Source organism: Bos indicus x Bos taurus, chromosome X (genome assembly GCF_003369695.1).
Source record: "Bos indicus x Bos taurus breed Angus x Brahman F1 hybrid chromosome X, Bos_hybrid_MaternalHap_v2.0, whole genome shotgun sequence".
NCBI classification, from domain to species: Eukaryota; Metazoa; Chordata; class Mammalia; order Artiodactyla; family Bovidae; genus Bos; species Bos indicus x Bos taurus.
This window is the reverse complement of record NC_040105.1, coordinates 44051802-44079384: the sequence shown is the minus strand read 5'-3', so window position 1 is coordinate 44079384 and position 27583 is coordinate 44051802. Positions and strand designations below refer to the sequence as shown.

Here is a 27583-nt window from a genome sequence, read left to right as displayed (position 1 = left end):
AGTTCAGATAAAGTCCATCAACTTTGGAAAAGGAAGGAAAAGAAATAGGATACGTAAGTCATGTATTTACCATCAGTGACATGTAAAAACCATAAAGCAATGTACTTATAACACACTAAGTGAATATTATTACATACCCAACTGTTGTAAGACAGTTGCTTTTACTTGTGCAGAAAGGTTTTCTGTCTGCAAAAGTTGTTCATAAGCTTCCTTTGCAGAATGATACTTCCTCTAAAAAGCAGGAAAAAAAGATTTAAAGAAAATAAATTAACATCTTTAAAGAATTAGCTCATGTTAAGTCTTATACAATACTGATATTTCAGCATATTTTAAAAAATCAACTGAAAGATGAAAGTGCATTACTGAATGTTCCTCTAACTCTAGACAGTTATGGTTAATAGGCCATGTTTCAGAGTATCTAACACCAATAAAACATTCAATACAACAAAGTATCATTAAAACATGACCTTGGAGTACTTCAAGTTGAAACCAAAGGATGTGAAATAGCATCACAACTATTCAGTAGAAACTTTATTTCAAATTTTGATCTTTCCCTAGGCTAATGATATGTGACATAATACTCTCTTGTAATGCTGGGCAGCAGTATTGAGCCACAGCTCACAGTCAGTTACAAGATTATGAGGGTAAACAATCGATACCCTTCCAACCATTCTGTATCCATACAACCATTTTATTTTTCACCTCACTTCAGTATTTAATAAGTTACATGACATACTCAACAACAACAACAAAAATAGGACCTTTAAGAATTTGTCAAATCTTAATAGTTACAAAAGCCAATGAAATCTAAGTTTAAAAGATACAATCACTGGTATATAATATATCCTATGAAAAAACTATAATACATACATGATTTTAAAGACAAACTCCTCATAACTATTGTCTAATGATGTTTATAATATTTAAGATTCCATGGGCAAAACTCTAAATGAAACCATTTACCCACAGTTCTTACCCCAAAAGTACTAATACGACTGAAACCCATTATTGCTACAGTCCGAAAGCTGAACACAACTCCTCCCCATCCCTCCAAAAGGGGGAAAGTCAACAAGAGAAAACTTCATAAATATTATTTTTAGAAAACACTTGGCAGAACAATGGATTAAAGTGGCTTTCATTCATATCACTGATAGGACATAGCTGGCTGAGCAAACAAACCTTTCTCCCCCCAAAAAGTAGAGACATAAAACTAGCTGTGTGAGCCTCAGGCAAATCACTTGAACAATGATTCAACATCCATACAACAGATGTAATGCCTGATCTTTCTATCTAGAGTTCTTCTTAGGATTAAATGAGATAAAGAGCTATGGAAATGAGGAGCTCTATGAATACAGTATGTCAGCACGGGGAAGAATTGCAAGAACGTCCATTGAGATTAATAGTTATTACATAAACTTTTATTCATCAGGTATATGACTTCCCTTTAAACATTAACCTGATCTGAAAAAATAAATTAGTTAGTGAAGGATAATGATCAGTTATTCAACTCAGTTCCTTCAACTGGTAAGTATTTGTTGAATACCTAACACATAACAGAAATTGCTGGGACTACAGGCAAGAATACAGATATGAGAACAAAACTTACTGTACTGTGTACAATAACAATATTGTACACAGTTATTTCCTAGAAGCAGACAAGCTTAGGGTACTAGCAGATTGGGCAGAAAATGCAGAGACAAGCAGACAACTTCACAAAGACCTTCCTAAACCATGTTAAAAGACTGCAGACTATATCCTAAGACAATGGGCTACCACTGAAATGAGTTCAAGCAATATAATCAAATTTATATTTTAGGAAGATCACTTTCTGGAATTACCTCAACAAATGCTAAAAGATACTTCCAAACACTAGTAATAATGATAATATTAATAATAATAAACCATCATACCTGAAAAACTGGATGGAGTATACTGAGAAACCAAGTTTTATTTCTACCTCATACTATATACAAAACTGGCACCCACATTAAAGACCTAAATATGAAATGCATTAGTATATAACTAAAAGAAGAAAATGGATAATATTTCCTTGAGATGGGAAAAAATTTATTCGACTTGGCAAAAACCACATAGATCAGGAGGAGGAAGGATCTGACTTGAAACACATAAGGAGAAAAATAGGCAATGGACATAAAAACCAACATGTAAAAGGTGAAAAACATGTAAAGTATAAACCTTGAGAAATCAGAAAATGCAAATTTAAATGAAATACTAGCTTCTACCAATTAGACTGGCAAACATAAAGTTGGGTAGTTCTTAGCATTGTGGGGATATAAAGGGAAATACTCATGCCTTGCTGAAGGGGATTTACTCATGGAACTAGGTGTGTAAATATGCTACAATCTAAACATCTCATTCTTGGGATATATCTATACACCAAAGGAACCTTCCCTAAATGGTACTATTTGTAGTATCCAGGAGATGGACAACTAGGTCTATCTCACTAGGTGAGTGGAAATGTAAAATATGATGGATGTTTACAGTAGAACATTAAGTAGCGATCAAAAGTAGTATACAAAAGCAACACGAGTTTATACGTAAAGGTATTTAGTAAAGTTTTGCCTCTGGTAATGCTGTAGTAACATTTCACAGACAGCATTAAATTCTGGATAAAATACAAAGGTCAACTATCTATCAGAAAGCACTGAAAAGAAAACAAAATTAGGCAAAACCAGAGAAGTTAAGACTTAGAGGAATGGAATGGCACTGGTTCAGTAACCCCATTTTTCCAGGATGTTGACCTGAAGGCAGGCCCCAACTTGTATCTGATTGGCTAGACCTCAAACAGAAATCAGCAATCTTACCAGCTTGAAAAATAAGAGGGAAGACTTTGAAGCTATCACAAGAGCTAAAAGTCAGTGAAGAAGAAACAATCCCAGAAAAGAGAGAGAGAGAATATCAACTTCTGCAATTAAACTGCTCAAATTCCTGGTTGACCACTGAACTACACAGGAACACAACAGACATCCAGCAGCCTAAAAGAACTAAAGAGAGATTTAGCTGCTGTCCACCACAGGGATGGCAAAGTTTAGTAGTGTGACTTGAGAAAAGTTAAAACTGCCTAATAAAACAAAAAATCAATTTCAGAAAAATATAACAAAGTCACTCTTCACACAACACATTATTCATGATACCCAGGATAAAATTACCAGGATTGTAAGAATCGGGAAATTTTTACTCATGTTCAAAAGAAAAAGAAATCAATGAAAATCAGCCATGAAATGACTCAGATGTTGCAATTTGCAAATAATTTAAAAGCAGCTATTTTAAAGAAGTTCACAAATGAAAAAGAAAACAACCAATAAGGAATGGACAAAAAAAGCCAAAGCACAGAAAAATAAAAGACAAACAAAAGGAAATTCTCGAACTGAAAAATACAAATTTGAAATTTAAAAAAAAGAAAAAAGTCACTGAAGGACTGACTAGCAGATTTAAGACTTTAGAAAAATCAACAAATTTGAAAAGAGGCTGGCAGAAAGTATCCAGACTGAAGCAAAACAGACAAAAGAGAAGGAAAAAAAAAAAAGAGCCATCCAAGATGTACAAGACAATAACAAAATATCTACCATACCCATAACAGGAGTCCAAGAAGGGCAGAAAGAATGGGGCAGAGAAAATATGGACAATATAATGGCTGAGAACTTTTCAGAATGGATGAAATTAAATCCCATATCTAAAAGACCAGGAAAAACACTGGTAAAACCAGAAAGGAAAAACCAATACCTAAGTACATCATAGTCAGATACTTAAGAACCAAATGTAAAAAGAACCCTGAAAACAGCCAGAGAAAAACCACAAAATACAAAGGATACAACAAGAATGATAGTCAACTTTATGTAATCATATCAGTAATCAAATTAAATATAAATGGACTAGATATTCAAACAAAGAACAATAGAGACCGACAGAACAGATTACAAAAGTGAAAGAAAGCCATAAACATAAGAACTGTAAGATTTGCACTTTTTCCTATAAGGACTCAAATAGACTGAAATAAAAGGGTGGAAAACACACGATGTAAACTCTAAATATTAGAAAGCTGAAGTGATTACATTCAGATCACATTAAGAAGGCTTCAAGACAGAGCACTGCCAGAGATAAAGAGGAATATCTCATAGTGATAAAGGACGTATCAGGATGACATAACAACAACGCTTTTAAAAAAATGAGAAGACTGACAGATTTAATGCTGATAAAATACTATTTGTCTATAAAGTTTATTCCAATTTCACCAACTGTCCCACTTTTCTGGTCCAGGATCTAATTCAAAGTCCCACACTGTGTTCAGTTAGCGTGTGTCTTCACCATCTGCTAACCTGACACTCAGTCTCTGACTTTTCATTACCTTGATATTTCAAGTACTAGCTCATTATTTTGAAGAATGTACCTTTCAAACTAGTAAGTACCTTGTGGAAAGATATTCATCATTTCTCATACATTAATTAAAATTCCACAGGAAGAAAGAGGTGTCCCCTTTCCATTTATTTATTAAATTATTCATTTATAGCAATATGAGCTAATATATTTTATTCTGTACTGTACACCATTATGATGATTATTTGTTCCTAAACTTGTGTCCAATTTGGTGATTAGAAACCCTATTCCACTCAAGTTGGCGCCTGAATCTTTTCACACGCCTCATCATTTTTTGAGCGCTCCCTTACTTTTTGGCAGGACTTCCCTGGTGGCTCAGACGGTAAAGCGTCTGTCTACAATGTGAGAGACCTGGGTTTGATCCCTGGGTTGGGAAGATTCCTTGGAGAAGGAAATGGCAACCCACTCCAGTACTCTTGTCTTGAAAATCCCGTGGACAGAGGAGCTTGGTGCAGGCTACTATCCATGGGGTCGCAAAGAGTCGGGCACGACTGAGCAACTTCACTTTCACCTACTTTTTGGCACCATGAAATATTCCAGGGCTCATCTTGTAGGTTCCCTCCCTAAGCTCTGGAATCACACACTTCTCCCCAAGAACTCTTGATTTCTTTTACTGAAGAATCAAACTTAGAAACAAAGATCTGGATGCTAGAACATTCACTGCTGTGGAGGGGGGCACTCACAGCAAACAGAGCTGGGAAATATATTAATGTATACACAACACATACATACATACTCTTCCATTGTATCTATCTCTACTCAACTCTTAATTTCCGTAAATAACCGTATGTTTAGTTTTTACTCCACTTCCAATCCAATAATACAGAGTTCAGTCTAGCCTTTCTTCTTCTTACCTGTATGTTCTCTGACAGTGAAAACCTAGTCCTCATTATTCACAATACATTTACTTAGGGATAAGCAATATCCTTATTGCCAAATTCAAATTCCCTACTGAAGAAAGTAGGGAAAACCACTAGACCATTCAGTTCAGTTGTTCAGTTGTGTCTGACTCTTTTCGACCCCATGAAGGCAGCATGCCTGGCCTCCCTGACAATCACCAACTCTCGGAGTCCACCCCCTTACGACTATACAGTGGAAGTGACAAGTATATTCAAGGGATTATATCTGGTAGACAGAGTGCCTGAAAGAACTATGGACTTGAGGTTCAAGACGCTGTACAAGAGGCAGTGATCAAGACCACTCCCAAGAAAAAGAAATGCAAAAAGGCCAAACAGTTGTCTGAGGAGGCCTTACAAAATAGCTGAGAAAAGAAGGGAAAGCAGAAAAGGAAAGATATACCCATTTGAATGCAGAGTTCCAAAGAATAGCAAGGAGAGATAAGAAAGCCTTCCTCAGTAATCAATGAAAAGAAATAGAGGAAAATAATAGAATGGGAAAGACTAGAGATCTCTTCAAGAAAATTAGAGATACCAAGGGAACATTTCATGCAAAGATGGGCACAATACAGGGCAGATTTGGTATGAACCTAATAGAAGCAGAAAACATTAAGAAGAGGTGGCAAGAATACACAGAAAAACTATACAAAAAAGATCTTCATGACCCACATGACCCAGATAACAACAATGGTGTGATTACTCACCTAGAGCCAGACACCCTGGAATGCCAAGTCAAGTGGGCCTTAGGAAGCAACAATATGAACGAAGCTAGTGGAGGTGATGGAATTCCAGTTGAGCTATTTCAAATCCTAAAAGATGATGCTGGGAAAGTGCTGCACTCAATATGTCAGCAAATTTGGAAAACTCAGCAGTGGCCACAGGACTGGAAAAGGTCAGTTTTCATTCCAATCCCAAAGAAAGGCAATGCCAAAGAATGCTCAAACTACCACACAATTACACTCATCTCACATGCTAACAAAATGATGCTCAAAACTCTCCAAGCCAGGCTTCAACAGTATGTGAACCGTGAACTTCCAGATGTTCAAGCTGGATTTAGAAAAGGCAGAGGAACCAGGGATCAAATTGCCAATATCCATTGGATCATCGAAAAAGCAAGAGAGTTCCAGAAAAACATCTATTTCTGCTTTATTGACTATGCCAAAGCCTTTGACTGTGTGCAGCACAACAAACTCTGGAAAATTCTTCAAGAGATGGGCATACCAGACCATCTGACCTGCCTCCTGAGAAATCTGTACGCAGGTCAAGAAGCAACAGTTAGAATTGGATATGGAACAACAGACTGGTTCCAAATCAGGAAAGAAGTACATCAAGGCTGTATATTGTCACCCTGCTTAATTTAACTTATATGCAGAGTACATCATGTGAAATGCTGGGCTGCAGGAAGCACAAGCTGGAATCAAGACTGCTGGGAGAAATATCAATAACCTTAGATATGCAGAAGACACCACCCTTACGGCAAAAAGCAAAGAACTAAAGAGTCTTTTGATGGCATAAAAGAGGAGACTGAAGAAGTTGGCTTAAAGATCAACATTCAGAAAACTAAGATCATGGCATCCGGTCCCATCACTTCATGGCAAACAGATGGGGAAACAATGGAAACAGTGAGAGACTTTATTTTGGGGGGCTCCAAAATCCCTAAAGATGGTGACTGCAGGCATGAAATTAAAAGACGCTTGCTCCTTAGAAGAAACGCTATGACCAATCTAGACAGCATATTAAAAATCAGAGACATTACTTTGCCAACAAAGGTCTAATCAAAACTATGGTTTTCCAGTCGTCATGTGTAGATGTGAGAGTTGGACTATAAAGAAAGCTGAGAGCCAAAGAATTAATGCTTTTGAACTGTGGTGTTGGAGAAGACTCTTGAGAGTCCCTTGGACAGAAAGGAGATCCAACCAGTCAATCCTAAGGGAAATCAGTCCTGATGCTGAAGCTATACTTTGGCCACCGGATGTGAAGAACTGACTCATTTGAAAAGACCCTGATGTTGGGCAAGATTGAAGGCGGGAGGAGAAGGGGACGACAGAGAATGAGATGGTTGGATGGCATTACCGACCTGATGGACATGAGTCTGAGTAAGTTCCAAGAGTTGGTGATGGATAGGGAAGCCTGGAGTGCTACAGTCCATGGGGTCGCAAAGAGTTGGACATGAATGAGCAACTGAACTGAACTGAATATTTACATAAAAGTTACAGAATTTCCATCCATATCCCTGTGAGAAAGTAACTGTAGTGGAAGATTTGTTTACAGTTCTTTTGTCTCTAGCATCTATGATGATGATTTGCTTTTACCTTTAGCTCTATTATTACAAAGCATGATATTAACATATTTCCTAATATTCAATCAACTTTGTATTCTCTGAATGAATACCACTTGCTCATAGTGTATTTGTTTCATGAGGTAATAGATTGTTTGCTAATATTTTATTTAGTATTTTTATACCAACATTCATCAGTGATAACAGTGTGTACATTCATTCTTTTTTGTAGTGTATCAGGTTTAAGTATCAATGTTATATATGTTATATATACTTTCATCAAAAATGAATGAGGGAAAACAGTGTGAAAGTTCTTCAGAAATTTTAACAGAATTACCATATAACTCAGTAATTCTACTTCTGAGTATATATCCAAAAAAAGGAAGAAAAAATGAAAGCTGGAACAAAAACAGATATTTGCACACTCATGTTCATAGCAACAATATTCATAACAGCCAAAAGCTGGAAATCAACTGACAGATGAATGGATAAACCAAATGTGGTGTATACATACAATGAAATATTACTCAGCCTTAAAAAGGAATGGAATTCTGGCACATGCTATAGTATACACAAACCTTAAAGACATTATGCTAAGCGAAATAAGCCAGACACAAAAAGACAAATACTGTACCATTCCACTTACATGAGGTACCTAGAATAGTCAAAACTCATAGAGACAAAAAGTGGAATAGTGGTTGCTAGGGGCTGTAGGGAGGGAGGAATGAGGAATTATTCTTTATTGGGTTCAGAGGTTCAGCTTGGGAAGATGATGAAGTTTTAGAGAAGGACAATGGAGACAGTTGCACAATAAAGTGAATGTACTTAATACCATTGAACAAATGGTTAAAATGGGAAAATTTATGTCATGTATATTTCACAATAAAATAAAAAAGACATCAAAGAACTATGGTCATATAAGTGATTTTTAGAATCAGACTTTTGTTTCTATTATATCTCAAAAATACACAACAGAATCAGTAAGTGCAGAAAGGACTTTATGATCAAATACATGTCTCTCAAGGTCAAACAGAAAGCTATTTATAAGCCCCCGACTATTCTGTTCAAAAAAAGGAGAAAGAAATTAGAAAGTTTTTCTCCTTTTCTAATGTTCTGGAACAATCTACAGAGTACTAGAATTATCTGGTCTTTGAAGGTTTGGTAGAATTCCCCTGTAAAACCAACTGGGCATGGTACTTTCTGCATGGCATTACTTTTCTCTTTTTATGAAAAATGGCTTTTTATAACTTTTCTAACTCTAATGAGGTTAATTTTGCTAGTCTGTACTTCCCTGGGAAATAGTCTACTTCATTTAAGTTTTGAAATCCATCCACATAGAGGTCTGCTAAGTAGTCTCATATGATTATTCTAATTTCTTCTGTACCCATGGTCATCTTATTTTGTGTATCTGTGGTTTATCTCGTTTATCCACTTAATCAAGTTAGTCTGTGATTTATCTATTATTAATTTTTTCTAGAATAAAAAGATTTTGACTTCATTTAATTAGATCTACCATTTTTCTCTTTGAATACCATTAATTCCTTTAAAAAAAAATCTTTCTTCCTCACAATATTGTTTTCCTTACATTGATTTTTGTTTTGTTAACACATTTCCTTACACCAAACTAACTTTGAATTCATGGAATAAACCCTAGGCAATCAGGACATACTTACTGCACCTTTAAACTTGAGCTTAAATTTTTCTTTCTTTAGAATTTTTGGATTCCTATAATATGAAAAAATGAAACCAGTCTATAGTGTGTCAGGAATAACTATGGCTGGATAGTTAGAAGGCAAGGTTAACAATGAAACTAGTAATTCTTACCAACAGTGTTATTCATTATAACATTATTTATAACTGTCTCTCACAGGAGAATACTTATATTAGTTACACTACATCTCTGCAAAGGGATGTCATGTAAATCAACACGTATTAATAGGGAATGATTTCCAAAATATAATACTAAGTTTAAAAAATAAACCAATTTAAACAAGATCAAGAGAGAACATACATAATGGGCTATTATTTCAATAAATATGTTCAAACATACATATAGATTTGCTTATATATACAAGTTTCTCTGGAAGGATATAAAAACACTGATAATGGTAGTTGGTAGCTTTTGGCAGGAGAAGGCAATGGCAACCCACTCCAGTACTCCTGCCTAGAAAATGGACAGAGGAAATGAAAATGCTCCTCCTGCCATGGACAGAGGAGCCTGGTGGGCTGCAGTCCATGGGGTCACTAAGGGTCGGGCACGACTGAGCGACTTCACTCTCACTTTTCACTTTCATGCATTGGAGGAGGAAATGGCAACCCACTCCAGTGTTCTTGCCTGGAGAATCCCAGGGACAGCGGGGCCTGGTGGGCTGCCGTCTATGGGGTCACACAGAGTCGGACACGACTGAAGCGACTTAGCAGCAGCAGCTTTTAGCAGGGGACTAGATGGCCAGGGAAAAAGAGTGAGAAGGATACTTCACTGTGTATTCTTTCAGGCACTTTCATTTTGGATTATCTATTCAAAACTAAGTAACACTAATAACAAAATTAAAAGGGAGAAATCCTTTACCTTTAAGTTTATTTAGAATTTAGATGGTGACCTATTCATTTCATAAATAATCAAGAAAAATAAATGAAAGCCATTAATACTATTAGGAAAAAATGGTACTGTGGGGGGAGGGGGTCCTCAGCTAATAAAATGAGAAAGATAAATTAAATAAATGATATAAATATCTAAGAGTAAATCGTAATAATTAAAAGATGTTTGTTCCTTGGAAGGAAAGCTATGAAAAATGTAGACAGTGTAATTAAAAGCAGAGACCTCACTTTGCCAACAAAGGTCCGTATAGTAAAAACTTTGGTTTTTCCAGTAGCCATGTACAGATGTGTGAGAGCTGGACCATAATGAAATCTGGCACCGAAAAATTGATGCTTTCAAACTGTGGTGCTTCAGAGTCCCTTGGACTGCAAGGAGACCAAATCAGTCCATCCTAAAGGAAATCAACCCTGAATATTATTGGAAGGACTGATGCTGAAGCAGAAGCCCCAATACTTGGACCACCTGATGTGAAGAGCTGACTCACTGGAAAAGACCCTAATGCTGGGAAAGATTGAAGGAAAGAGGAAAAGGGGGCAACCAGAGGATGAGATGGTTGGATGGCATCACCAACTCAATGGACACAAGTTTGCGCAAACTCCAAGAGATGGTGAAGGACAGGGAAGCCTGGTGTGCTGCAGTCCTTGGTGTCACAGAGAGTCCGATACAACTTAGTGACTAAACAACGACAAGGATGAAAACAAGTGTCTGTCTACAGATGGGATTGAGAAAATGTGGTATATAATTACAATGGAATGGTATTTCACCCTTAAAAATAGAAGGAAATCTTGTCATTTGTGACAGCGTGGATAAACCTGGAGGGAATTATGGTAAGTGAAAAAAACCAGACAATGAAAGATAAATGCTATACAGTATCACTTCTGTGTGCATTCTTTTTAAAAAGCGGTGAGGTGGGGGCTTGATCTTCTAGAAGAGGGGATATGCAAGGGTCGACAGGAAGTGAGAGAAGAAAAAGGAAGAGGTCGGTAAAAGGATACAAACTTTTATTTATAAGATAAATAAGGTCTGAGGATCAAACATATAATATGATGACTATTGCTGATAACAATGTATTGTACAAGTGAAGTTTGTGAAGAGAACTAAAATGTTCTCAATGCTCCACTTTGAAGACGTGAGGTGACGGGTGTGTTAATAATTCAGTGGGGGGAAATCATACATATATCAAATCATCACATTGTACACCTCAGATAGGTAGGTAAGTCTTTTTGTTTTCCTTAATTTTTCACCTGAAAATAAAAATCCTTGTTATAAGTACTGAAGTGAAGAAGATTTTTCAATCCTTTCATATGCTTATAGTGTCAGCTTCTTATCATCTAATAATTACATACTCTGCCTAGCACGCATTTTTTCGGTTTGTTTTGTTTAATCTTAATGGGCACTAAAATTTATCAAATGAAAGAATCAGTGGGGAAAGGGCCCTGTCCCCACATTACCTTCATAAAATTCAAAACAATACCAACAGACAACCTACCAGAAACAATGAAAACCAGAGGACAATGGAATGTAAATTTTAAAGTGGTCATACAAAATAATAAAATAGAATTCCATCTCCAGCCAAAAAACACTCATTAAAAAGAATGGTTAGATAACATCTGTTTTACCTAATCACTAAGAGCTATGAAAGCTGGGGGAAAAAAATCAGAGCCCATCTTTTAGAAGGCAGCAGAGATCTCCTGAGGCAATGAAAGCAGGAGCTAATACTCCAGAGAAAGAACTTTGGAGAAACAGCTTATGTCTATAGCTGCTTTGACCCTGGGGCCTTGACTGATTCAGCAGTTGACAAGGAGGCAGTGATTAGCAACGGCAGGTAAAGACTCTGCTCCACAACATGCACAAGATTCTCAAATGCACCCTCTCAAGCTGGATGAAATCCCTAGATTAGTAGAGTATCCAAACTTGAGTGTGCATCAATTCTGACTCAGTAGACACAGACACACCTGTGTGCATGTACGCAAGGAGGGTGGGGGGAGAAACCACAGCAGAAGGAGGCGTCCAGCAATCAGATGTTAATTTTTTTTTTTAGACCACCTCATGGTGGCTCTGAAACAAAACAGACCTTAGAAATTATCTAGAAATATAACAGTACTTTATTTTCCTAAAAAGCTGTTATAAACTGGGTAAACTATGATTATAGCAGGAAACGGCAACCCACTCCAGTATTTTTGTCTGGAAAATCCCATGGACAGAGGAGCCTGGTGGGCTACAGTCCATGGCGTTACAAAGAATCGGACATGACTGAGCAAAGCACAACAGCAGCAAACTATGACTACCTAATATTTAGCCTCATACCAACTTACGCTTGATTTTCCATACCACTGCCTGTGCTGTGCTTAGTTGCTCAGTCGTGTCCGACTCTTTGTAGCCCCATGGACTGTAGCCTATCAGGCTCCTCTGTCCACAGAATTCTCTAGGCAAGAATACTAGAACGGGTAGCCTATCCCTTCTTCAGGGGATCTTCCCAACTCAGGAATCGAACCCAGGTCTCCTACATTGCAGGCGTATTCTTTACCGACTGAGCCACCAGGGAACTCCAAGAATACTGGAGTTGGTAGCCTATTCCTTCTCTGGGGGATCTTCCCAACCAGGAATTGAACCGGGCTCTCCTGCATTGCAGGTGGATTCTTTACCAGCTGAGCTACTAGGGAAGCCCATACCAAAACTGCTTACCTAGACTAAATGATTATGTGTTATACCCTATATCATGTAACTAAGCAAATTCTGCCATATATAAAAATATGTTCTAAAACAGCTTTTTAAATATAGCAGCCAGGGCTTCCCTGGTGGTCCAGTGATTAAGACTCTGCACTTCCACTGCAGGGTGCACAGGTTCCATCCCTGGTCAGGGAACTAAGATCTGACATGCCTTGCAGCACAGCCAAAAAAAAAATTAAATATAGCAGCCATAAAAGTACTGGTAATGACATCAAGAGGTTACTAATAGGCTTTTCAAATGGTGATATATGGAAGGGATATTTCAATCTTAATAAAAAGTGAAACTAAGAACAATGCATTGTAACAACCATCTATAACATTCTGAAAAGAAACCTAGGCATTTCACATCAAGAATATGAGAAAGCTTCTCAAATACAGCCATTTAAGGCTGCAGATAGTTTGAGTTTAATGAGTTCTTTGTACACAATAAGAACTCTGTGTAATAACTGTAACATGAATGCAAAATCTTGACCACATTTAATTAGTATTATGTAAGAAGTAGTGCCCAGAACTTCATTAAATTATCTGTGTATCTGATTCCACTTAAAATGGTATGAGTGTTTTAAAGTAAGCTAAGTTAAAACACTTACCTGGGTTTCATATAAGTGGGCAATGTGAAATTGAACTGCAAAGATGAGAAAATAAGTCAACAACTGTATTACAGTAGTGTCTGGATAAATATAAGTAAGAATATAAAATGTAAAATATAAACACTATCTCTGCTGCATAGATTTAAGTAATTTCAGAACATAACTTATTCTTAATAAAATATACAAGCATACAAGAACATGATAAGAAACTACATGTATTCATTATTGGTTTATTACTAAATTTAGCCAATGTAATTATTAAAATTAACATTAAAATCTGTAGCAAGTGAGTATAAGTTCAAATGGCAACATTAAACAGATATAAAATATAACTTTTATAATCTATACATTTCACAACATGGTATTTAAAAACTGAGTTAAAACTCAAACAAGAAAGTCAGTATTTGATTAAAACAATGAAAAATACTCTTTTTAGTTATATATTTTATTACATATTTCATACTAATGTTTACAAAGATGTCATAGACAATAAGTTGCACTTCTCTGTCAGTTCTTCAAAAAAAATTTTTAAAAGGTCAAACCACTTGGAAAGCAAGAATAATAAAGAACATCAACATTAACAAGTACCTCTTGAAAATAAAAAATATACATATTTCAGCTTTTATTTTCAGCTCTTCCTGATATTGCACCACCAGAATATGAATGTTCAATGAAAGCAACAATAAATCAGGAATCAAAACTGGATTCTGGCTTACTTAAATAATGATTTTCATCCTCCAATGACAAATCGTTTTTTAAAAATGTTCGATTTACCTGGATTTCATAGTTAGATTTCAAGGAGTCTGGGAGCCTTTCAAAATTATATGCACAATATGTATCTGGATCTTTAAAAATAAGATCTAATAGCTATCATCAAGCTCTCATTGGTATCATAAACTTAACTCTCACACTAACTCCCATAACTGTAAGATTCACCTGAGATGCTAGTTAAAAACAGAGATCCCTGAGATTGTATTCAGTGAGCCTGGGGCAAGACCCGGAAAGGTACCTTTTTATTTAGTTCTGGGATTAACAAAGGATTTTGACACCTGTTCCCTAGAGCAGCACCTGAGAATAAGTAAATATGCATAAAATCCAAAACAAGATATATAATGAATTTTAAAATCAAACATTTTTGGATCGAAAGTACTGCCCTCTTCATACATAATCATTAAATATCATAAGCAGAGATGAGACAAAATAAAAATATCATTTTTAAAAGATGAAAATCAACTTTTTGTGAAAAGTACATCATAATAATAAAAAAAGTTCTACAGATATAAATATCCTCTCCCTTTACCTGTATCTGTTAAGTGGTTTTCTTATTTCCTAGTCCCCCTTTTCAACACAGCTCTCTTTGAGAGGTCTAGTCCAAATCTCACCTGACTACATCATTAGAGAATGAGGAAGAGATGGAAAATGTATTTTCATCCCCCCTCCTCCCCGCCCCCGTCTTCTTACTCCTCTAAGAAAGGTGACATGGAAAAAAAGATTAGTAGCAGTAAGGTAGCATTCTATTTCCATCCCAAAGTTCCTCCAGGCTCAATAAGGGCTTTCCTATACTAGAAGTTACTAAATCCAGTATCATCTTTTGTGGTGTGAAAATCAATTTATATTTAAATTCTTAAAAGTCCTCTTCAAAGTGGAAGATAACTATAAAGATAAGAAAAAGCTCCACTTGGCAAGTCTCAATTAGAGGTAGAAATTTAACAAATATTGCCATAAAAGGTTCTGAAATTAAACTTTATTCAGAAATTAAGACATTATTTTTAGAATTAATTAAATCTAGAAGAAACAATTTTATCCCAAGGGGCAATCGTATAAGTCTCTCATCACCATGATTCTACTTTTCAAAGCACAAAGTCCAATTAACCCCTCTTAAAGGCTCTGGAAGCGGCAAGTCTATGTGTTTTTCTAATGCATAAATGAACTGTGCAATAAAACAGAAATCTCTTACAGACTTTAAAAGCTCACTTCACTTTCTAAAATCTTCGGACCTTTGTAGTATGGAGTAGTAGTAACATGGATTTCAAAAAATAGTCAAGTCTGTGGCTTACCTAAATAGGTAATGATATTAAAAAATCCAGAGAAGTTTTTACAAAGATGATAAAGAGTCTGGTATTTATATAGTAATAATGTGTACCCAAAGCGAGTATTCTATATTTGAGAGTGCTCTGTGAGACACCAGCCTTTATGATCATGGTTATCAAGTAGTTATGAAGTTATATAGTTAAAAATAAACTACCCACATCAACTGAACTATAATGGTGTAATGTCTCTAAATAAAGCACATGCCTTCCATTAGAGTGACAAACCTTTCAGCACTCAAAGTTCTGAGTCTGGGGAAATCCCTCAGTCCTGTGTAAAGCAGGACACTGGTCATTCCTCCTTATTTCCTTTCTCAGCAATCAAGAGAAAGAGAGCTGTGGTAAGCTCAAAAATGTATTCATGATTGTTAGAACTGTCCTCTACAAATTCCACAACAAATATCTGCCCTCTGGTACTCATTTTACAGAGGTGTTTCCCTCTTAGGCGCAATGATCTACAAGTAAGATTTCAGCTCAAGTAGAATAAAATAAGGATTTACAAAAATATTTAGTTTGAAAGTTATGAAACGTCCCTCAAAAGTTATCATTCAAACTAACAAGTATGAATGAAAGTTAGTTTCTAGGCACTAGACACAATCAATTAAATGAAAATCAGATTTTTCCTATAATTTTAAAAGGATTTTAGGGGTTTATATTTTAGATGGTTTATATAACTTGGATGTAAAATTAAGGATACAAAAATAAGTTAAAAAAAAAAGAACACTTCATAAATTAATATATTAATGAGTTAAATCCTTTTTCTCATTTAACCTCATCTTAGAAGTGAAAACAGTGCTGCATTTGTTACCTTTCCACCATTTGTTCTGGAAATACACTGATCAGTACTAAATCCTAAGTTTCATTTAAAGAAAACAGAATTCTTTTAAGTTTTCTCAGAAAATTGCATTTAGTAGAATTATAAGACAATTAGTCTGGTCTAGATAATGATTTAATCGGAACAACAGAGGATGAGATGGCTGGATGGCATCGCTGACTCGATGGACGTGAGTCTCAGTGAACTCCAGGAGTTGGTGATGGACAGGGAGGCCTGGCGTGCTGCGATTTATGGGGTCGCAAAGAGTCGGACACGACTGAGCGACTGATCTGATATGATATCTTATTTCATCTTATATGCAAGTTATATTCAAATTTCTACAGTTTTTTCACTGAGTCAATCATTTGGAGGCATTTTTACCACTATGACTACTAACTCTTCACTAAACTCCTTTCTATATGCTTAAAAAAAATGAAGTCGCTTATAGCAAACTACTGACTTTGTAAAATCTAGAATCTTTTATCTGAAATTTTCATGAAGAATGATTCAATTTTTATACACTCTAATTAATTGAAAAATCTCACCACAATCTTTATGTATGATGTTTAAAACTATAATAGAAAGTCAAAGTATATCCTCATCATTACCAATAATTTTAATTCACCAAGTATGAATCAGTAAACTAACACATGAATCTTTGTATACTCAGATTTCTGAAAGGACTGGCAATCCTGTTTTTAACCTCCCCAAGTCACCTACAATGTAATTAATATACAAATAATCAATCCTGTTCACTAGTACAGATAATTTTAATTCAACAAACCCAGTTCACTAGCATATCTATTTTAGACACACACTGTTCACAATAAATAACTGGTCTCACATGTTCCATTTGTACAAATAGTTATGGCAACAAATATAGTTAGATTCAACAATTCCAGGGGAAAAGTTACACAGGATTCATGACTATTATCTGCCATGAAGTGATCTGAATACGTGCAGAAAACAATGGTACTTAATAATACTTACTTTCAGCATTGGACAAAGTGCAGGGATTACAGTCAACCAAAGCTAACTGAAAATGCTGCAAGAAGAGAGAAAATTAACGCACTAAAAATCAGTCATACAAGATACTTTTCAGGTATATAAGGTTTAATATAATTATGAAACTATGCTATGCAAATATAACATATTATACAACCAACTAGCATTACTTTGAATATTTATTGCTGAGAACAAACAGACTGCTGCATTACTTTCTTTGAACAGTTGAGAAAGAGATTTGGCATAAGAATTAACTTGATATCAAGTCATCCTATGTAAATCTATTTATATGGAAAAAAGAATCAGGTTTTTAAGTCTTCTAGTACATAGGAAGTGTTAGTTACTGAACACTTCAAATAGAACACATAATTATCTTAAAAACTGAAAGTAAAAGTTCAATGGTATTAACGGATTAAATACCACTGCTTATCTCAAAATGATATACACTTTTTTTTAAATGACCATGAGAAAAGGGTAAAACTATTTGCCCTGATTTTTCAATAATTATTATAATTAGAGTCTGTTAAAATATTTGAAGTATCACAAAGAATGTACCAAATAGCCATACAAAACCATCCCACATAAAGAAAACCACTGGTTTTCTAAACCTAAAGGGAGATGAGGGACTAGGGTGGGGATGGCATGACCTCATAGTTTCATTTCTAGTTATCTAAACCAGATGCAAAACAGATGTACCTACTAAGATATTAAGATATCAACTATCAATAATGATCACCAACCCCTAAACCTGAAGCCACATTAGAAAATATCTAGCACACATCCTTGCAACCGACAGAAAACAAATGCAATTACCCTTTTAGGATATATACCCTATTATATGTGTAGGCAGTATTAAACCACTAATAACTTACAGCATCCACTTGTAATAATATTGCATAAGCCTGTCCCCTTGACAAAAAAAAAAGAAACAAAAACAAAATACACGTCAAACTCAAGGCATAATGCTAATCTTTAAGAATGCAAATCATCAAGAACATTGGGTGATGGGGACTTCTCTGTTGCTCCAGTTAAGACTATGCTTCCAGCGTAGCGGGCCTCAGGTTTGATCTGTGGTCTGAGAACTCAGATCCCACATGCTGTGCAATATAGTCAAAAAAACCAATGGGGTGCGATCTGGCATCAAGTTTATCAACACTGAACTGGCTATATAATTAGGAAAAGGCAAACCAGTACTATAGTTAGTATGGAATATTTAAAAAAAAATTTTTTAAGGTGGGGCTTCCTTGATAGCTCAGCAGGTAAAGAATCCACCTGCAATGCAGGAAACACAGGTCTGATCCCTGAGTCAGGAAGATCCCCTAGAGAACTAGTGAGGGTCCATGAGCAGCAACTACTGAAACCTGTGAGCCCTACAGCCTGTGCTCTGCAACAAGAGAAGCCCTCTTCTCTTGCAATGAGAGGGTAGTCCCAGCTCACGGCAACTAGAGAAAAGCCCGTGCAACAGTACAGTCAGAAACAAATAAACAAATAATAACAAATAAAAAAGGTTAAGTCTCTGAATTCTTCTAAAAGATATTTCCAGAAATACATATTCAAAATTTCCAAGCCTCCACAAATTTTTACCATTAAAAGTAATCAAAAGCCAAAAGTACAAAACAATTTTCTAAAAATCACCATTTCTATCCACAAGCCAAATGCCTAAAGAATTGTCTTTTTTCAACTGCTGGAAAAACTGAAAACTGATACATATAATGACAACTTCTAGATGTAAGCCCGAAAGAAACTTAAAACTTTCTATATCAAGGGAGAGAGTCATCAGCAAGCTTTTAGTACTGTATTTCAACATAGAATCAACAAAACTGCACTTGGTCAACCAGAGCCCTCAGTTAACAAAAATAAACTAATGTCAGTTACCCAGTACTACAATGAAACAAAGATTAGAAGGCATAATTTCATATGAACTAGTAGTTATTCACAAATGTCTGTTATATGCATGCATAATTACTGTAGCCTAAATTTGCAGTACTCAATATTTAGAGGTTGTAATATTCTTAATGAGCAAGCTACTAATGAGATGACTATGACCCTTAAATATTTAATCCATTCAACGACTACTTCAAGACCCTATAATGTCCTCAGGACAATGAAGATACTAGGGACACAATGACAATCAAAAGTGAAAAAATATTTGCCATCATTTACAGAATGGGAAAAAAAAATCCAACATCTGAATACTTTGAGAACTGCTTTTATTCTCCCCTGACCTACAAAGCAGATTGTATGTCCTTAAACATCCTTTTAGTGTGCTACCATAGCAATAGAAAACAGACTATTTTAAAAAGTGAGTACTATGAAAGCAAAGCATATTTTATAACCAGTTGTTTTCCTCTAGATAAAAAGAGGCACAGCAGCCACACATTCAGATTGTACTGCATTTCAAAGTCTAATCTATCCTGCCAACATTAATACTTAGATAAGACAGGGGCTTCTCTAGTGGCTCAGTGGTAAAGAATCCGCCTGCCAATGCAGGAGATGCAGGTTCGATCCCCGGATTGGGAAAGAAGGAAATGGCAACCCACTCCAATATTCTTGCCTGGAAAATCCCATAGACAGAGGAGCCTGGCGGGCTATAGTCCATGGGGTTGCAAAAGAAGTCAGCCAGCAACAAAACAACAAAGACAGAGTTAAAAGATGCAAACTGCCCGGCCAAGAAAACACCATTTAAGATGGCAATATTTTATTTTCACTATTTCACTCAAATCTCACAAAGAGCAGAGAGATGCATAATTCAAATCGCCCAATCTACATTTCATCTATCAATACTGAAGGTCCTGTAATGAAATCGGGCAGAAGTTCTGGACTACATAATTATTAATCGATCTTAAAATCAGCAATGAAGTCACTGATGCACCAATTCAATCCCAAAACATCATGAAATGTCAAACATTTCCAAACCACAATGATACACAAAAATTAACTCTGCAAGACTGTACATATTCAAAAACAGGCGTGAGAATGAAAAAACTTACAGAATAACTGAGTTTAACAAACTAAGAACAGCCACATAAAACCACCCCACATAACAAAAATCACTGATACACCTTTGAGTAAACTAAAGGGAGATGAGAGACTAGGGTGGGGATGGTATGACTTCATTTCTAATGTCTAAACTGGATGCAAAATAGATGTATTTTTAACACATAAGTCAGCAAATAACTATCAACTATGACAATCAGCCCCAAACCTGAAGATACATGGTAAAATACCTAGCACCCATCCTTGACCAATAGGAAGAGCTAGGAAATGTACCTCATACTGAAATACTGCGGTACTGAAACTGACTGCTGCTGTGTGAAATAGTTACCACCCAACTTATTAGCTTCTGCAGTTCAAAGACTATCGCAAACCTCAAGGCAGAAAGCATTCTACAGAAAACTAATTTCAAAGCAAGAAGATTTACCTACAACATTTTTTCCTAATGTTCCTTTTAATAGAGCCTTTCTGGTCCAATTTAATACAAGGTTCAATTCATTACAATTTCTGTTGACATCGTTCTCACCAAAGTAACTTTTTCTTTAAAAGCTTTTGACTTGTTCAATATTTCAAAGTAACTTTTCAGTACTTTGCTTTCTATAGACTAAGGAACTAGATTTTCCCCTTCAGATAGAGATGAAAGTTGATGTAATTAACACATAAAACACCAATTTCAAGACTTAATTTCCCTTTTAAAATGTTTTACTTCTAGTTGAATAATCTGTGATTATCTTACCATCTTTTCAATTGTAGAACCCTTCAACTATGTTCCCAAACCTGAAGATAAGCAGTGAGATAACTTTTCATTATTGACAAGTTATGGTTGTATGTATAAATTATTAATTTGGAGCAACGTGTGGATTCCAGATTCAATCTCAGATGTTCTAATTCAATGGGTTGAGAACAATACCCTATGAACCAGATAAAACCCCCTACAACTTATTCCAAGGCACAGTCAGGGTTAAATGCCAATACTTAAAACTTGCAAATTGTGTGCTTACCCCCAAAAGCCTTACTTCAGTCTATACTGCTGTCTATTAAAGCAAATGCTGCTTCTTAGTAGTAAAATGTTTGCAACCTATTTTTACTCTACACCAAGCACTCTGTTATGACTATGCGTATGTATGTTCTCAGCTACATCCAATTCTTTGGGACCTCATGGACTGTAGGCCGCTAGGCTCCTCTGTCCATGGGATTATACCTGTTAAGAACATTGGGGTGGGTTGCCATTTCCTCCACCAGGGGATCTTCCCAACACAGGGATCAAATCTGCATCTCCTGCATTGTTAGATTCTTTAGCACTGAGTCAGCAACTACGCAACTGAATAAAAGGCTCACTGAAATTAATGTTCTAATAAAAGTTTAAAAGACAATTCCATAGCAGAGTCTAAAAGATATAGATGAGGGAAGAAAAGAGATCCTTCAAGCTGAGGAAACAATGTCTGTTTACACAGCGTTTATGAAACAAGGATTTATGAACCATTTAAGTGGGAGAATGGAAGGTTTGTCAGGTACTCTTGCAGGTCAAAGGCAAATTATTTTTTCTTTTTTTTTTACAGATTGCCAGAATTCTGAAAGTATGAATTAAAAAACCAACAAATTTCATTTCTAAAACTAGGGAAAATGCCTTAGAATGCGATGGTAATTACTTTAGGAATTTGGTCTCTGAAAATAAGATACCAAACTAAAACTGGTAAGTTTCGGTAGCATTTGTGAGCCATGATGCCTGGCCAAGTTGATCTGACTGAGATTCCCTCAAAGTTCCCAAACTCAGTTCTTGCGTTCTCTTTGTAATTCAAGATTATAACACTTTCAAGGAGGAACTCTACTGCACCAATGACTAATAGCTAATGAATCCTAGCAATCTTCACTCAAAAAAGAGGCTCCTTCTTTCAAGTTTACCAATATGGTCTCTTCCAAAACTGTCTTTCACACACACACACACACACAAAAATAGTAAGGCAAAAGACATTCTATACTGAAGATGTTCAAAATCTAATTTCCAGCCCTTCTTTTTGGCTCCAGACTTCCATCTATACCAACATCTGATATCCCTCAGGTACTTCCAACTCAATATACTCCCAAATGACCCATTTCCATTTGGAGGCTTTTCATTTCCCAATCCCCAAACCTGTTGTTTTCTTTATCCCCTGCTTTATTAACAGAAAAGTCAGTCAAGTCAATAAATGGGGACTCTCTACCCACACTTATTTGTCAATAAGTTAACTTCTTTATTAAGACTCCTTAAGATCTCTAGGATGTGTTACCTTTTATTCATCCATCTATGCATCCATCCTGAGAACCAATTTATTCTACAGATCTTGCTCACCTTTCTTCCTGTAACTGTGTCCAACATAGTTCTCAAATTTCTCCTTTTTTACAGGTATGCAACTGATTAGAAACTTTAAAACACTGGTTCTAGCGTATGTCAAATCTATGTACAGAAACAATCAGAATATGTATTGACTGAATTTTCAAGTTCTTTAAATCTAGTATACAATCTGTGTTCAAATCAAAATAAGACTAACACGCACATAAATAACAAAGTTAACATAATATATATTTTATAAAGGATAATGTTACAATTTGCATTGTAAAATGTTGTTTAGAAACATAAGCTTAAAAAATTGTGACACTGAATACACTGAATGTTTCATAAAGCTGCATTTGAAGACTGAATATTTATAACCACAAATTTAAGTAGTCATCCATAAACACCAAAAAGTGTTTTTTGATTAGAAATGACATCTTGTAGTTAAAATATATTTGAGGAGAGAAACCTGACACAGGAAACCTGGGCTAATCCCAACTGCTCAGTATCAAGAAAGGATGGTTACCGAACATCTATGAGCAGTCATGTTCTTTTCAAAAATGTATTTGAGGAACTGAAGTTCTTCTACTATTTATACTACTTTGCACTTACAGGTATGTAATAGAACTCAGGGCAGAAATAAATACCAAAAGGAAAAATAAAACTGGGCAGGCAGATTGAAGTGGAGAAAGCATTAGTGGACAGATAAACCAATGAGCAGATCACCTCATACCAGATAATACACAGAAAGTGCTAAACTGCTAAGTCACTTTCAGTTGTGTCTGACTCTCTGCAACCCCATGGACTGTAGCCCACCAGGCTCCTCTATCCATGGGATTCTCTAGGCAAGAATACTGGAATGGGTTGCCATTTCCTTCTCCAGGGGGTCTTCCTGACCCAGGGATAGAACCTGTTGTCTCTTATGTCTCCTGCACTGGCATGTGGGTTTTTTATCACTAGCGCCAGCTGGAAAGCCCCAGATAATACAAAGAAAAGATTAAAAAGTACAGTTGATGAACAGTTGAAAAATGAAAGAGCAGGGAAAAGATTTCTGTCCATAAATGAGGAAAAATGGACAGAAGACAAAGGGCAGTGACCATTCTCTGCCCAGACAGTGACATTATACTCAGGAGAAACCAAATTCCACTACCAAAATGGGAACTGGGGTGGTTGAAAGGTACAAATGTGAAACTAGCAGATAACTAGATTACAGTATAGAGATTACTGTATCAACGATACTGTACTATAAATTTTGAAGCTAAGAGACTAGATCTTAACTGTTCTCACATACAAAAAAAAGATAATTATCTGGCATGACAGAGATGTTATTAGGAAATGCTATGGTGATGATGATAATGTGTCAAATTGGTGGTGATGATATATGGTGATGGTGATATATGGTATGGTGATGATATCAGATCAGATCAGTCGCTCAGTCGTGTCCGACTCTTTGCGACCGCATGAATCGCAGCACGCCAGGCCTCCGTGTCCATCACCAACTCCCGGAATTCACTCAGACTCACGTCCATCGAGTCAGTGATGCCATCCAGCCATCTCATCCTCTGTCATCCCCTTCTCCTCCTGCCCCCAATCCCTCCCAGCATCAGAGTCTTTTCCAATGCGTTAACTCTTCGTATGAAGTGGCCAAAGTACTGGACTTTCAGCTTTAGCATCATTCCTTCCAAAGAAATCCCAGGGCTGATCTCCTTCAGAATGGACTAGCTGGATCTCCTTGCAGTCCAAGGGACTCTCAAGAGTCTTCTCCAACACCACAGTTCAAAAGCATCAATTCTTCGGCACTCAGCCTTCTTCACAATCCAACTCTCACATCCATACATGATCACAGGAAAAACCATAGCCTTGACTAGACGAACCGTTGTTGGCAAAGTAATGTCTCTGCTTTTGAATATGCTATCTACGTTGGTCATAACTTTCCTTCCAAGGAGTAAGCGTCTTTTAATTTCATGGCTGCAGTCACCATCTGCAGTGATTTTGGAGCCCAGAAAAATAAAGTCTGACACTGTTTCCCCATCTATTTCCCATGAAGTGATGGGACTGGATGCCATGATCTTCGTTTTCTGAATGTTGAGCTTTAAGCCAACTTTTTCACTCTCCACTTTCACCTTCATCAAGAAGCTTTTTAGTTCCTCTTCACTTTCTGCCATAAGGGTGGTGTCATCTGCATATCTGAGGTTACTGATATTTCTCCCGGCAACCTTGATTCCAGTTTGTGTTTCTTCCAGTCAGCATTTCTCATGATGTACTCTGTATATAAGTTAAATAAACAGGGTGACAATATACAGCCTTGATGGACTCCTTTTCCTATTTGGAACCAGTCTGTTGTTCCATGTCCAGTTCTAACTGGTGCTTCCTGACCTGCATACAAATTTCTCAAGAGGCAGATCAGGTGGTCTGGTATTCCCATCTCTTTCAGAATTTTCCACAGTTTATTGTGATCCACACAGTCAAAGACTTTGGCATAGTCAATAAAGCAGAAATAGATGTTTTTCTGGAACTCTCTTGCTTTTTTGATGATCCAGTGGATGTTGGCAATTTGATCTCTGGTTCCTCTGCCTTTTCTAAAACCAGCCTGAACATCAGGAAGTTCACGGTTCACATATTACTGAAGCACACATTGTACAAATTAAACTTACTCAAAGTTGTATGTCAATTCTATCTCAATAAAAAAAGTTTTAAAATTTTAAAAGCCTAAAATTTTCAAAGTGCCAATAAGAAGAGTTAAGTTATTTAACAAATAAAGGAAGCAGGCCAGGAGTGGGTATAGAGAAATAACAGCAACTTTTATTATCTTTAGACAACTGAATGAATAAAAATATGCAGTTAAAGCTTCAACAAAAAATACTACAGATATATCTTAGAAACTTAAGGCCTGATTAAAATTAATTTAATAGCTGGTATTGAAATTCTGAGCAAATATTTTTATAATTCATAGTATCTCAATTAAATGAAGGAAATGATTTATATGAGTAGAATAGTAAAAGACAGGAGGTATTTCACAGATTCCAAAAGTGGTTTCTAAAAGGAAATACACATCATCATGCCTTTACTCATTCTTTCTGCCTTAATTTCTTGGAATAAGAAAAAAAAAACAAAATTCCTGAGTCTGAAGTATGATATCAAATCAGATACCTGGAAATGAAGCAGTTTCTGGAGAAGAGTGTTTTTTGAAAAAAACGTAAAATGCTATTTCACTCAGAAGCTTCATGTGAGGTATGATAATAGAAGGGAGACAGCAGAACGAACTGGTGAACAGGGGGCATCTAGAGAAAACTGCACTGTCAGTTTGTGTAGAAGATGACAAATACAATCAGCCTCATCTTTTCTCCCCAATGTTTCCAGCCAATCTCATGAGAGGCATTTTGTCATTTTATTGCCTCTTTCATTTTATTAAGCTATCCATTCAAGAAACACGAAGCACCTGTTGTAATGCCAAGCTAACACACAAGTCTCATTTGAGTTCAACCCATTTCCTTTGAATCTCCTCTTTCAATTCTCATCTTCTTAATCCCTTCATATTATTCCCTTCAATCTGCACTTATCATCTTCAAATATCAAATTATAAGGGGACTTACACTGGTATTCCAGTCAACAATCCACAAGTTCCCATAAAAAAAAGCCACCTTCTTTATCTACCTTTAAAAAAAATATTGAATGCTGCCATTATTTCAGGGGAACTTAAATATCTAAATATCAGGGAGAATTTTTATGTGAAATTCGTTAAATTAAAATAGATGCATTAACTGACCAAAGAATATGGGTGATATTACATCCTATTTTGCATTTATTAGCTCCATATGAAGGAAATAATTTTAATACTCTGCCAAGGTGTAAAAATTAGAAGCATCATATAAAACTACTTGTCTAAACTGGCATGCTTTTCTGATGCAGCAATAGCACACTGCCTCAAATACATAACAAATGTAAGCAATTATCATTAATATCATTAAAAAATAATGAAATAAAATTCTGAATTAATTATATGGAGGTAAATAGGCAACTACTCCCACCTGAGGGTGTATTATATGAAGCAGAAAAGCCATACAGTATCATGTAGAAATGTCACCCTGAAATGGACTCTGGTTCAGATATTACTAAACTAGTTAATAAACTAAGAATAGGTACCTCCATCACTCAACTAAACATGTGAAATCTTTACTGACCAATTTAATGGAAAAATAACACCACTAGTTGAAAAGTAAGGTGGGCATTAACTTCATATTTCTGAGGGTGGGCAGTATGTCAAAAATACAAGTATTAAAATTTAGGACAAGAAAATGGATTTCATACAAACAATATCTAATACTGGCCCCAAATCAGAGTTTTAGATATGGTAAAACTGAGAACTAAAAAAGAAGGGCTAAAAAAACTTATTTAACAGAGACTTTGATATATATATTGTTTAATCTTTGTGACAATCTTGTGGAGTAGGTAGTTATTCCAGTTCTACAGACTGAAAGGGGCTTCCCTGGTACCTCAGTCGGTAAAGAATCTGCCTGCAATGCAGGAGACCTGGGTTCGATTCCTGGGTCGGGAAGATCCCCTGGAGAACGAAATGGCAACCCACTCCAGTATTCTTGCCTGGAGAATCCCATGGACAGGAGAACCTGGCAGGCTATAATCTGTGGGGTTGCAAGAGTGGGACACAAGTGAGCAACTAAGCACACACACACAGACAGAAAGAGGATCAGAAAAGTTAGGCACATTGCCCAAGTCACACAATTAGTTTAGTGGCAGGGTCAAATTTTAAAACCAAATTTGCTTGCTCTGAGAGCTATTTACATGGTACCAAAACAGAATGAATCTGTTTCAAAAGTACATTTTGGGAGAAAAGTTATTACCAGAGATAGAAATAAAACAGGAGGC

General features: G+C 36.1%; 1 protein-coding gene across 8 annotated transcripts in view; it reads right to left on the bottom strand.

Annotated features, from left to right (window-relative positions):
- The window catches only part of KDM6A (lysine demethylase 6A), a 179627-nt gene that overhangs the window by 57212 nt on the left and 94832 nt on the right, over positions 1 to 27583 (bottom strand). For all 8 annotated transcript variants that reach the window (XR_003509749.1, XM_027534628.1, XM_027534627.1 and 5 more), the window contains exons 7-9: positions 17380 to 17434; positions 13489 to 13523; positions 138 to 231 (exon numbers count right to left, since the gene is read on the bottom strand). Coding sequence is in view for 7 of the 8 variants with exons in the window: in XM_027534628.1 (XP_027390429.1) it covers positions 138 to 231; positions 13489 to 13523; positions 17380 to 17434 (184 nt within the window). In the remaining variant the exon portion in view is untranslated. The remainder of the gene's footprint in view (positions 1 to 137; positions 232 to 13488; positions 13524 to 17379; positions 17435 to 27583) is intronic.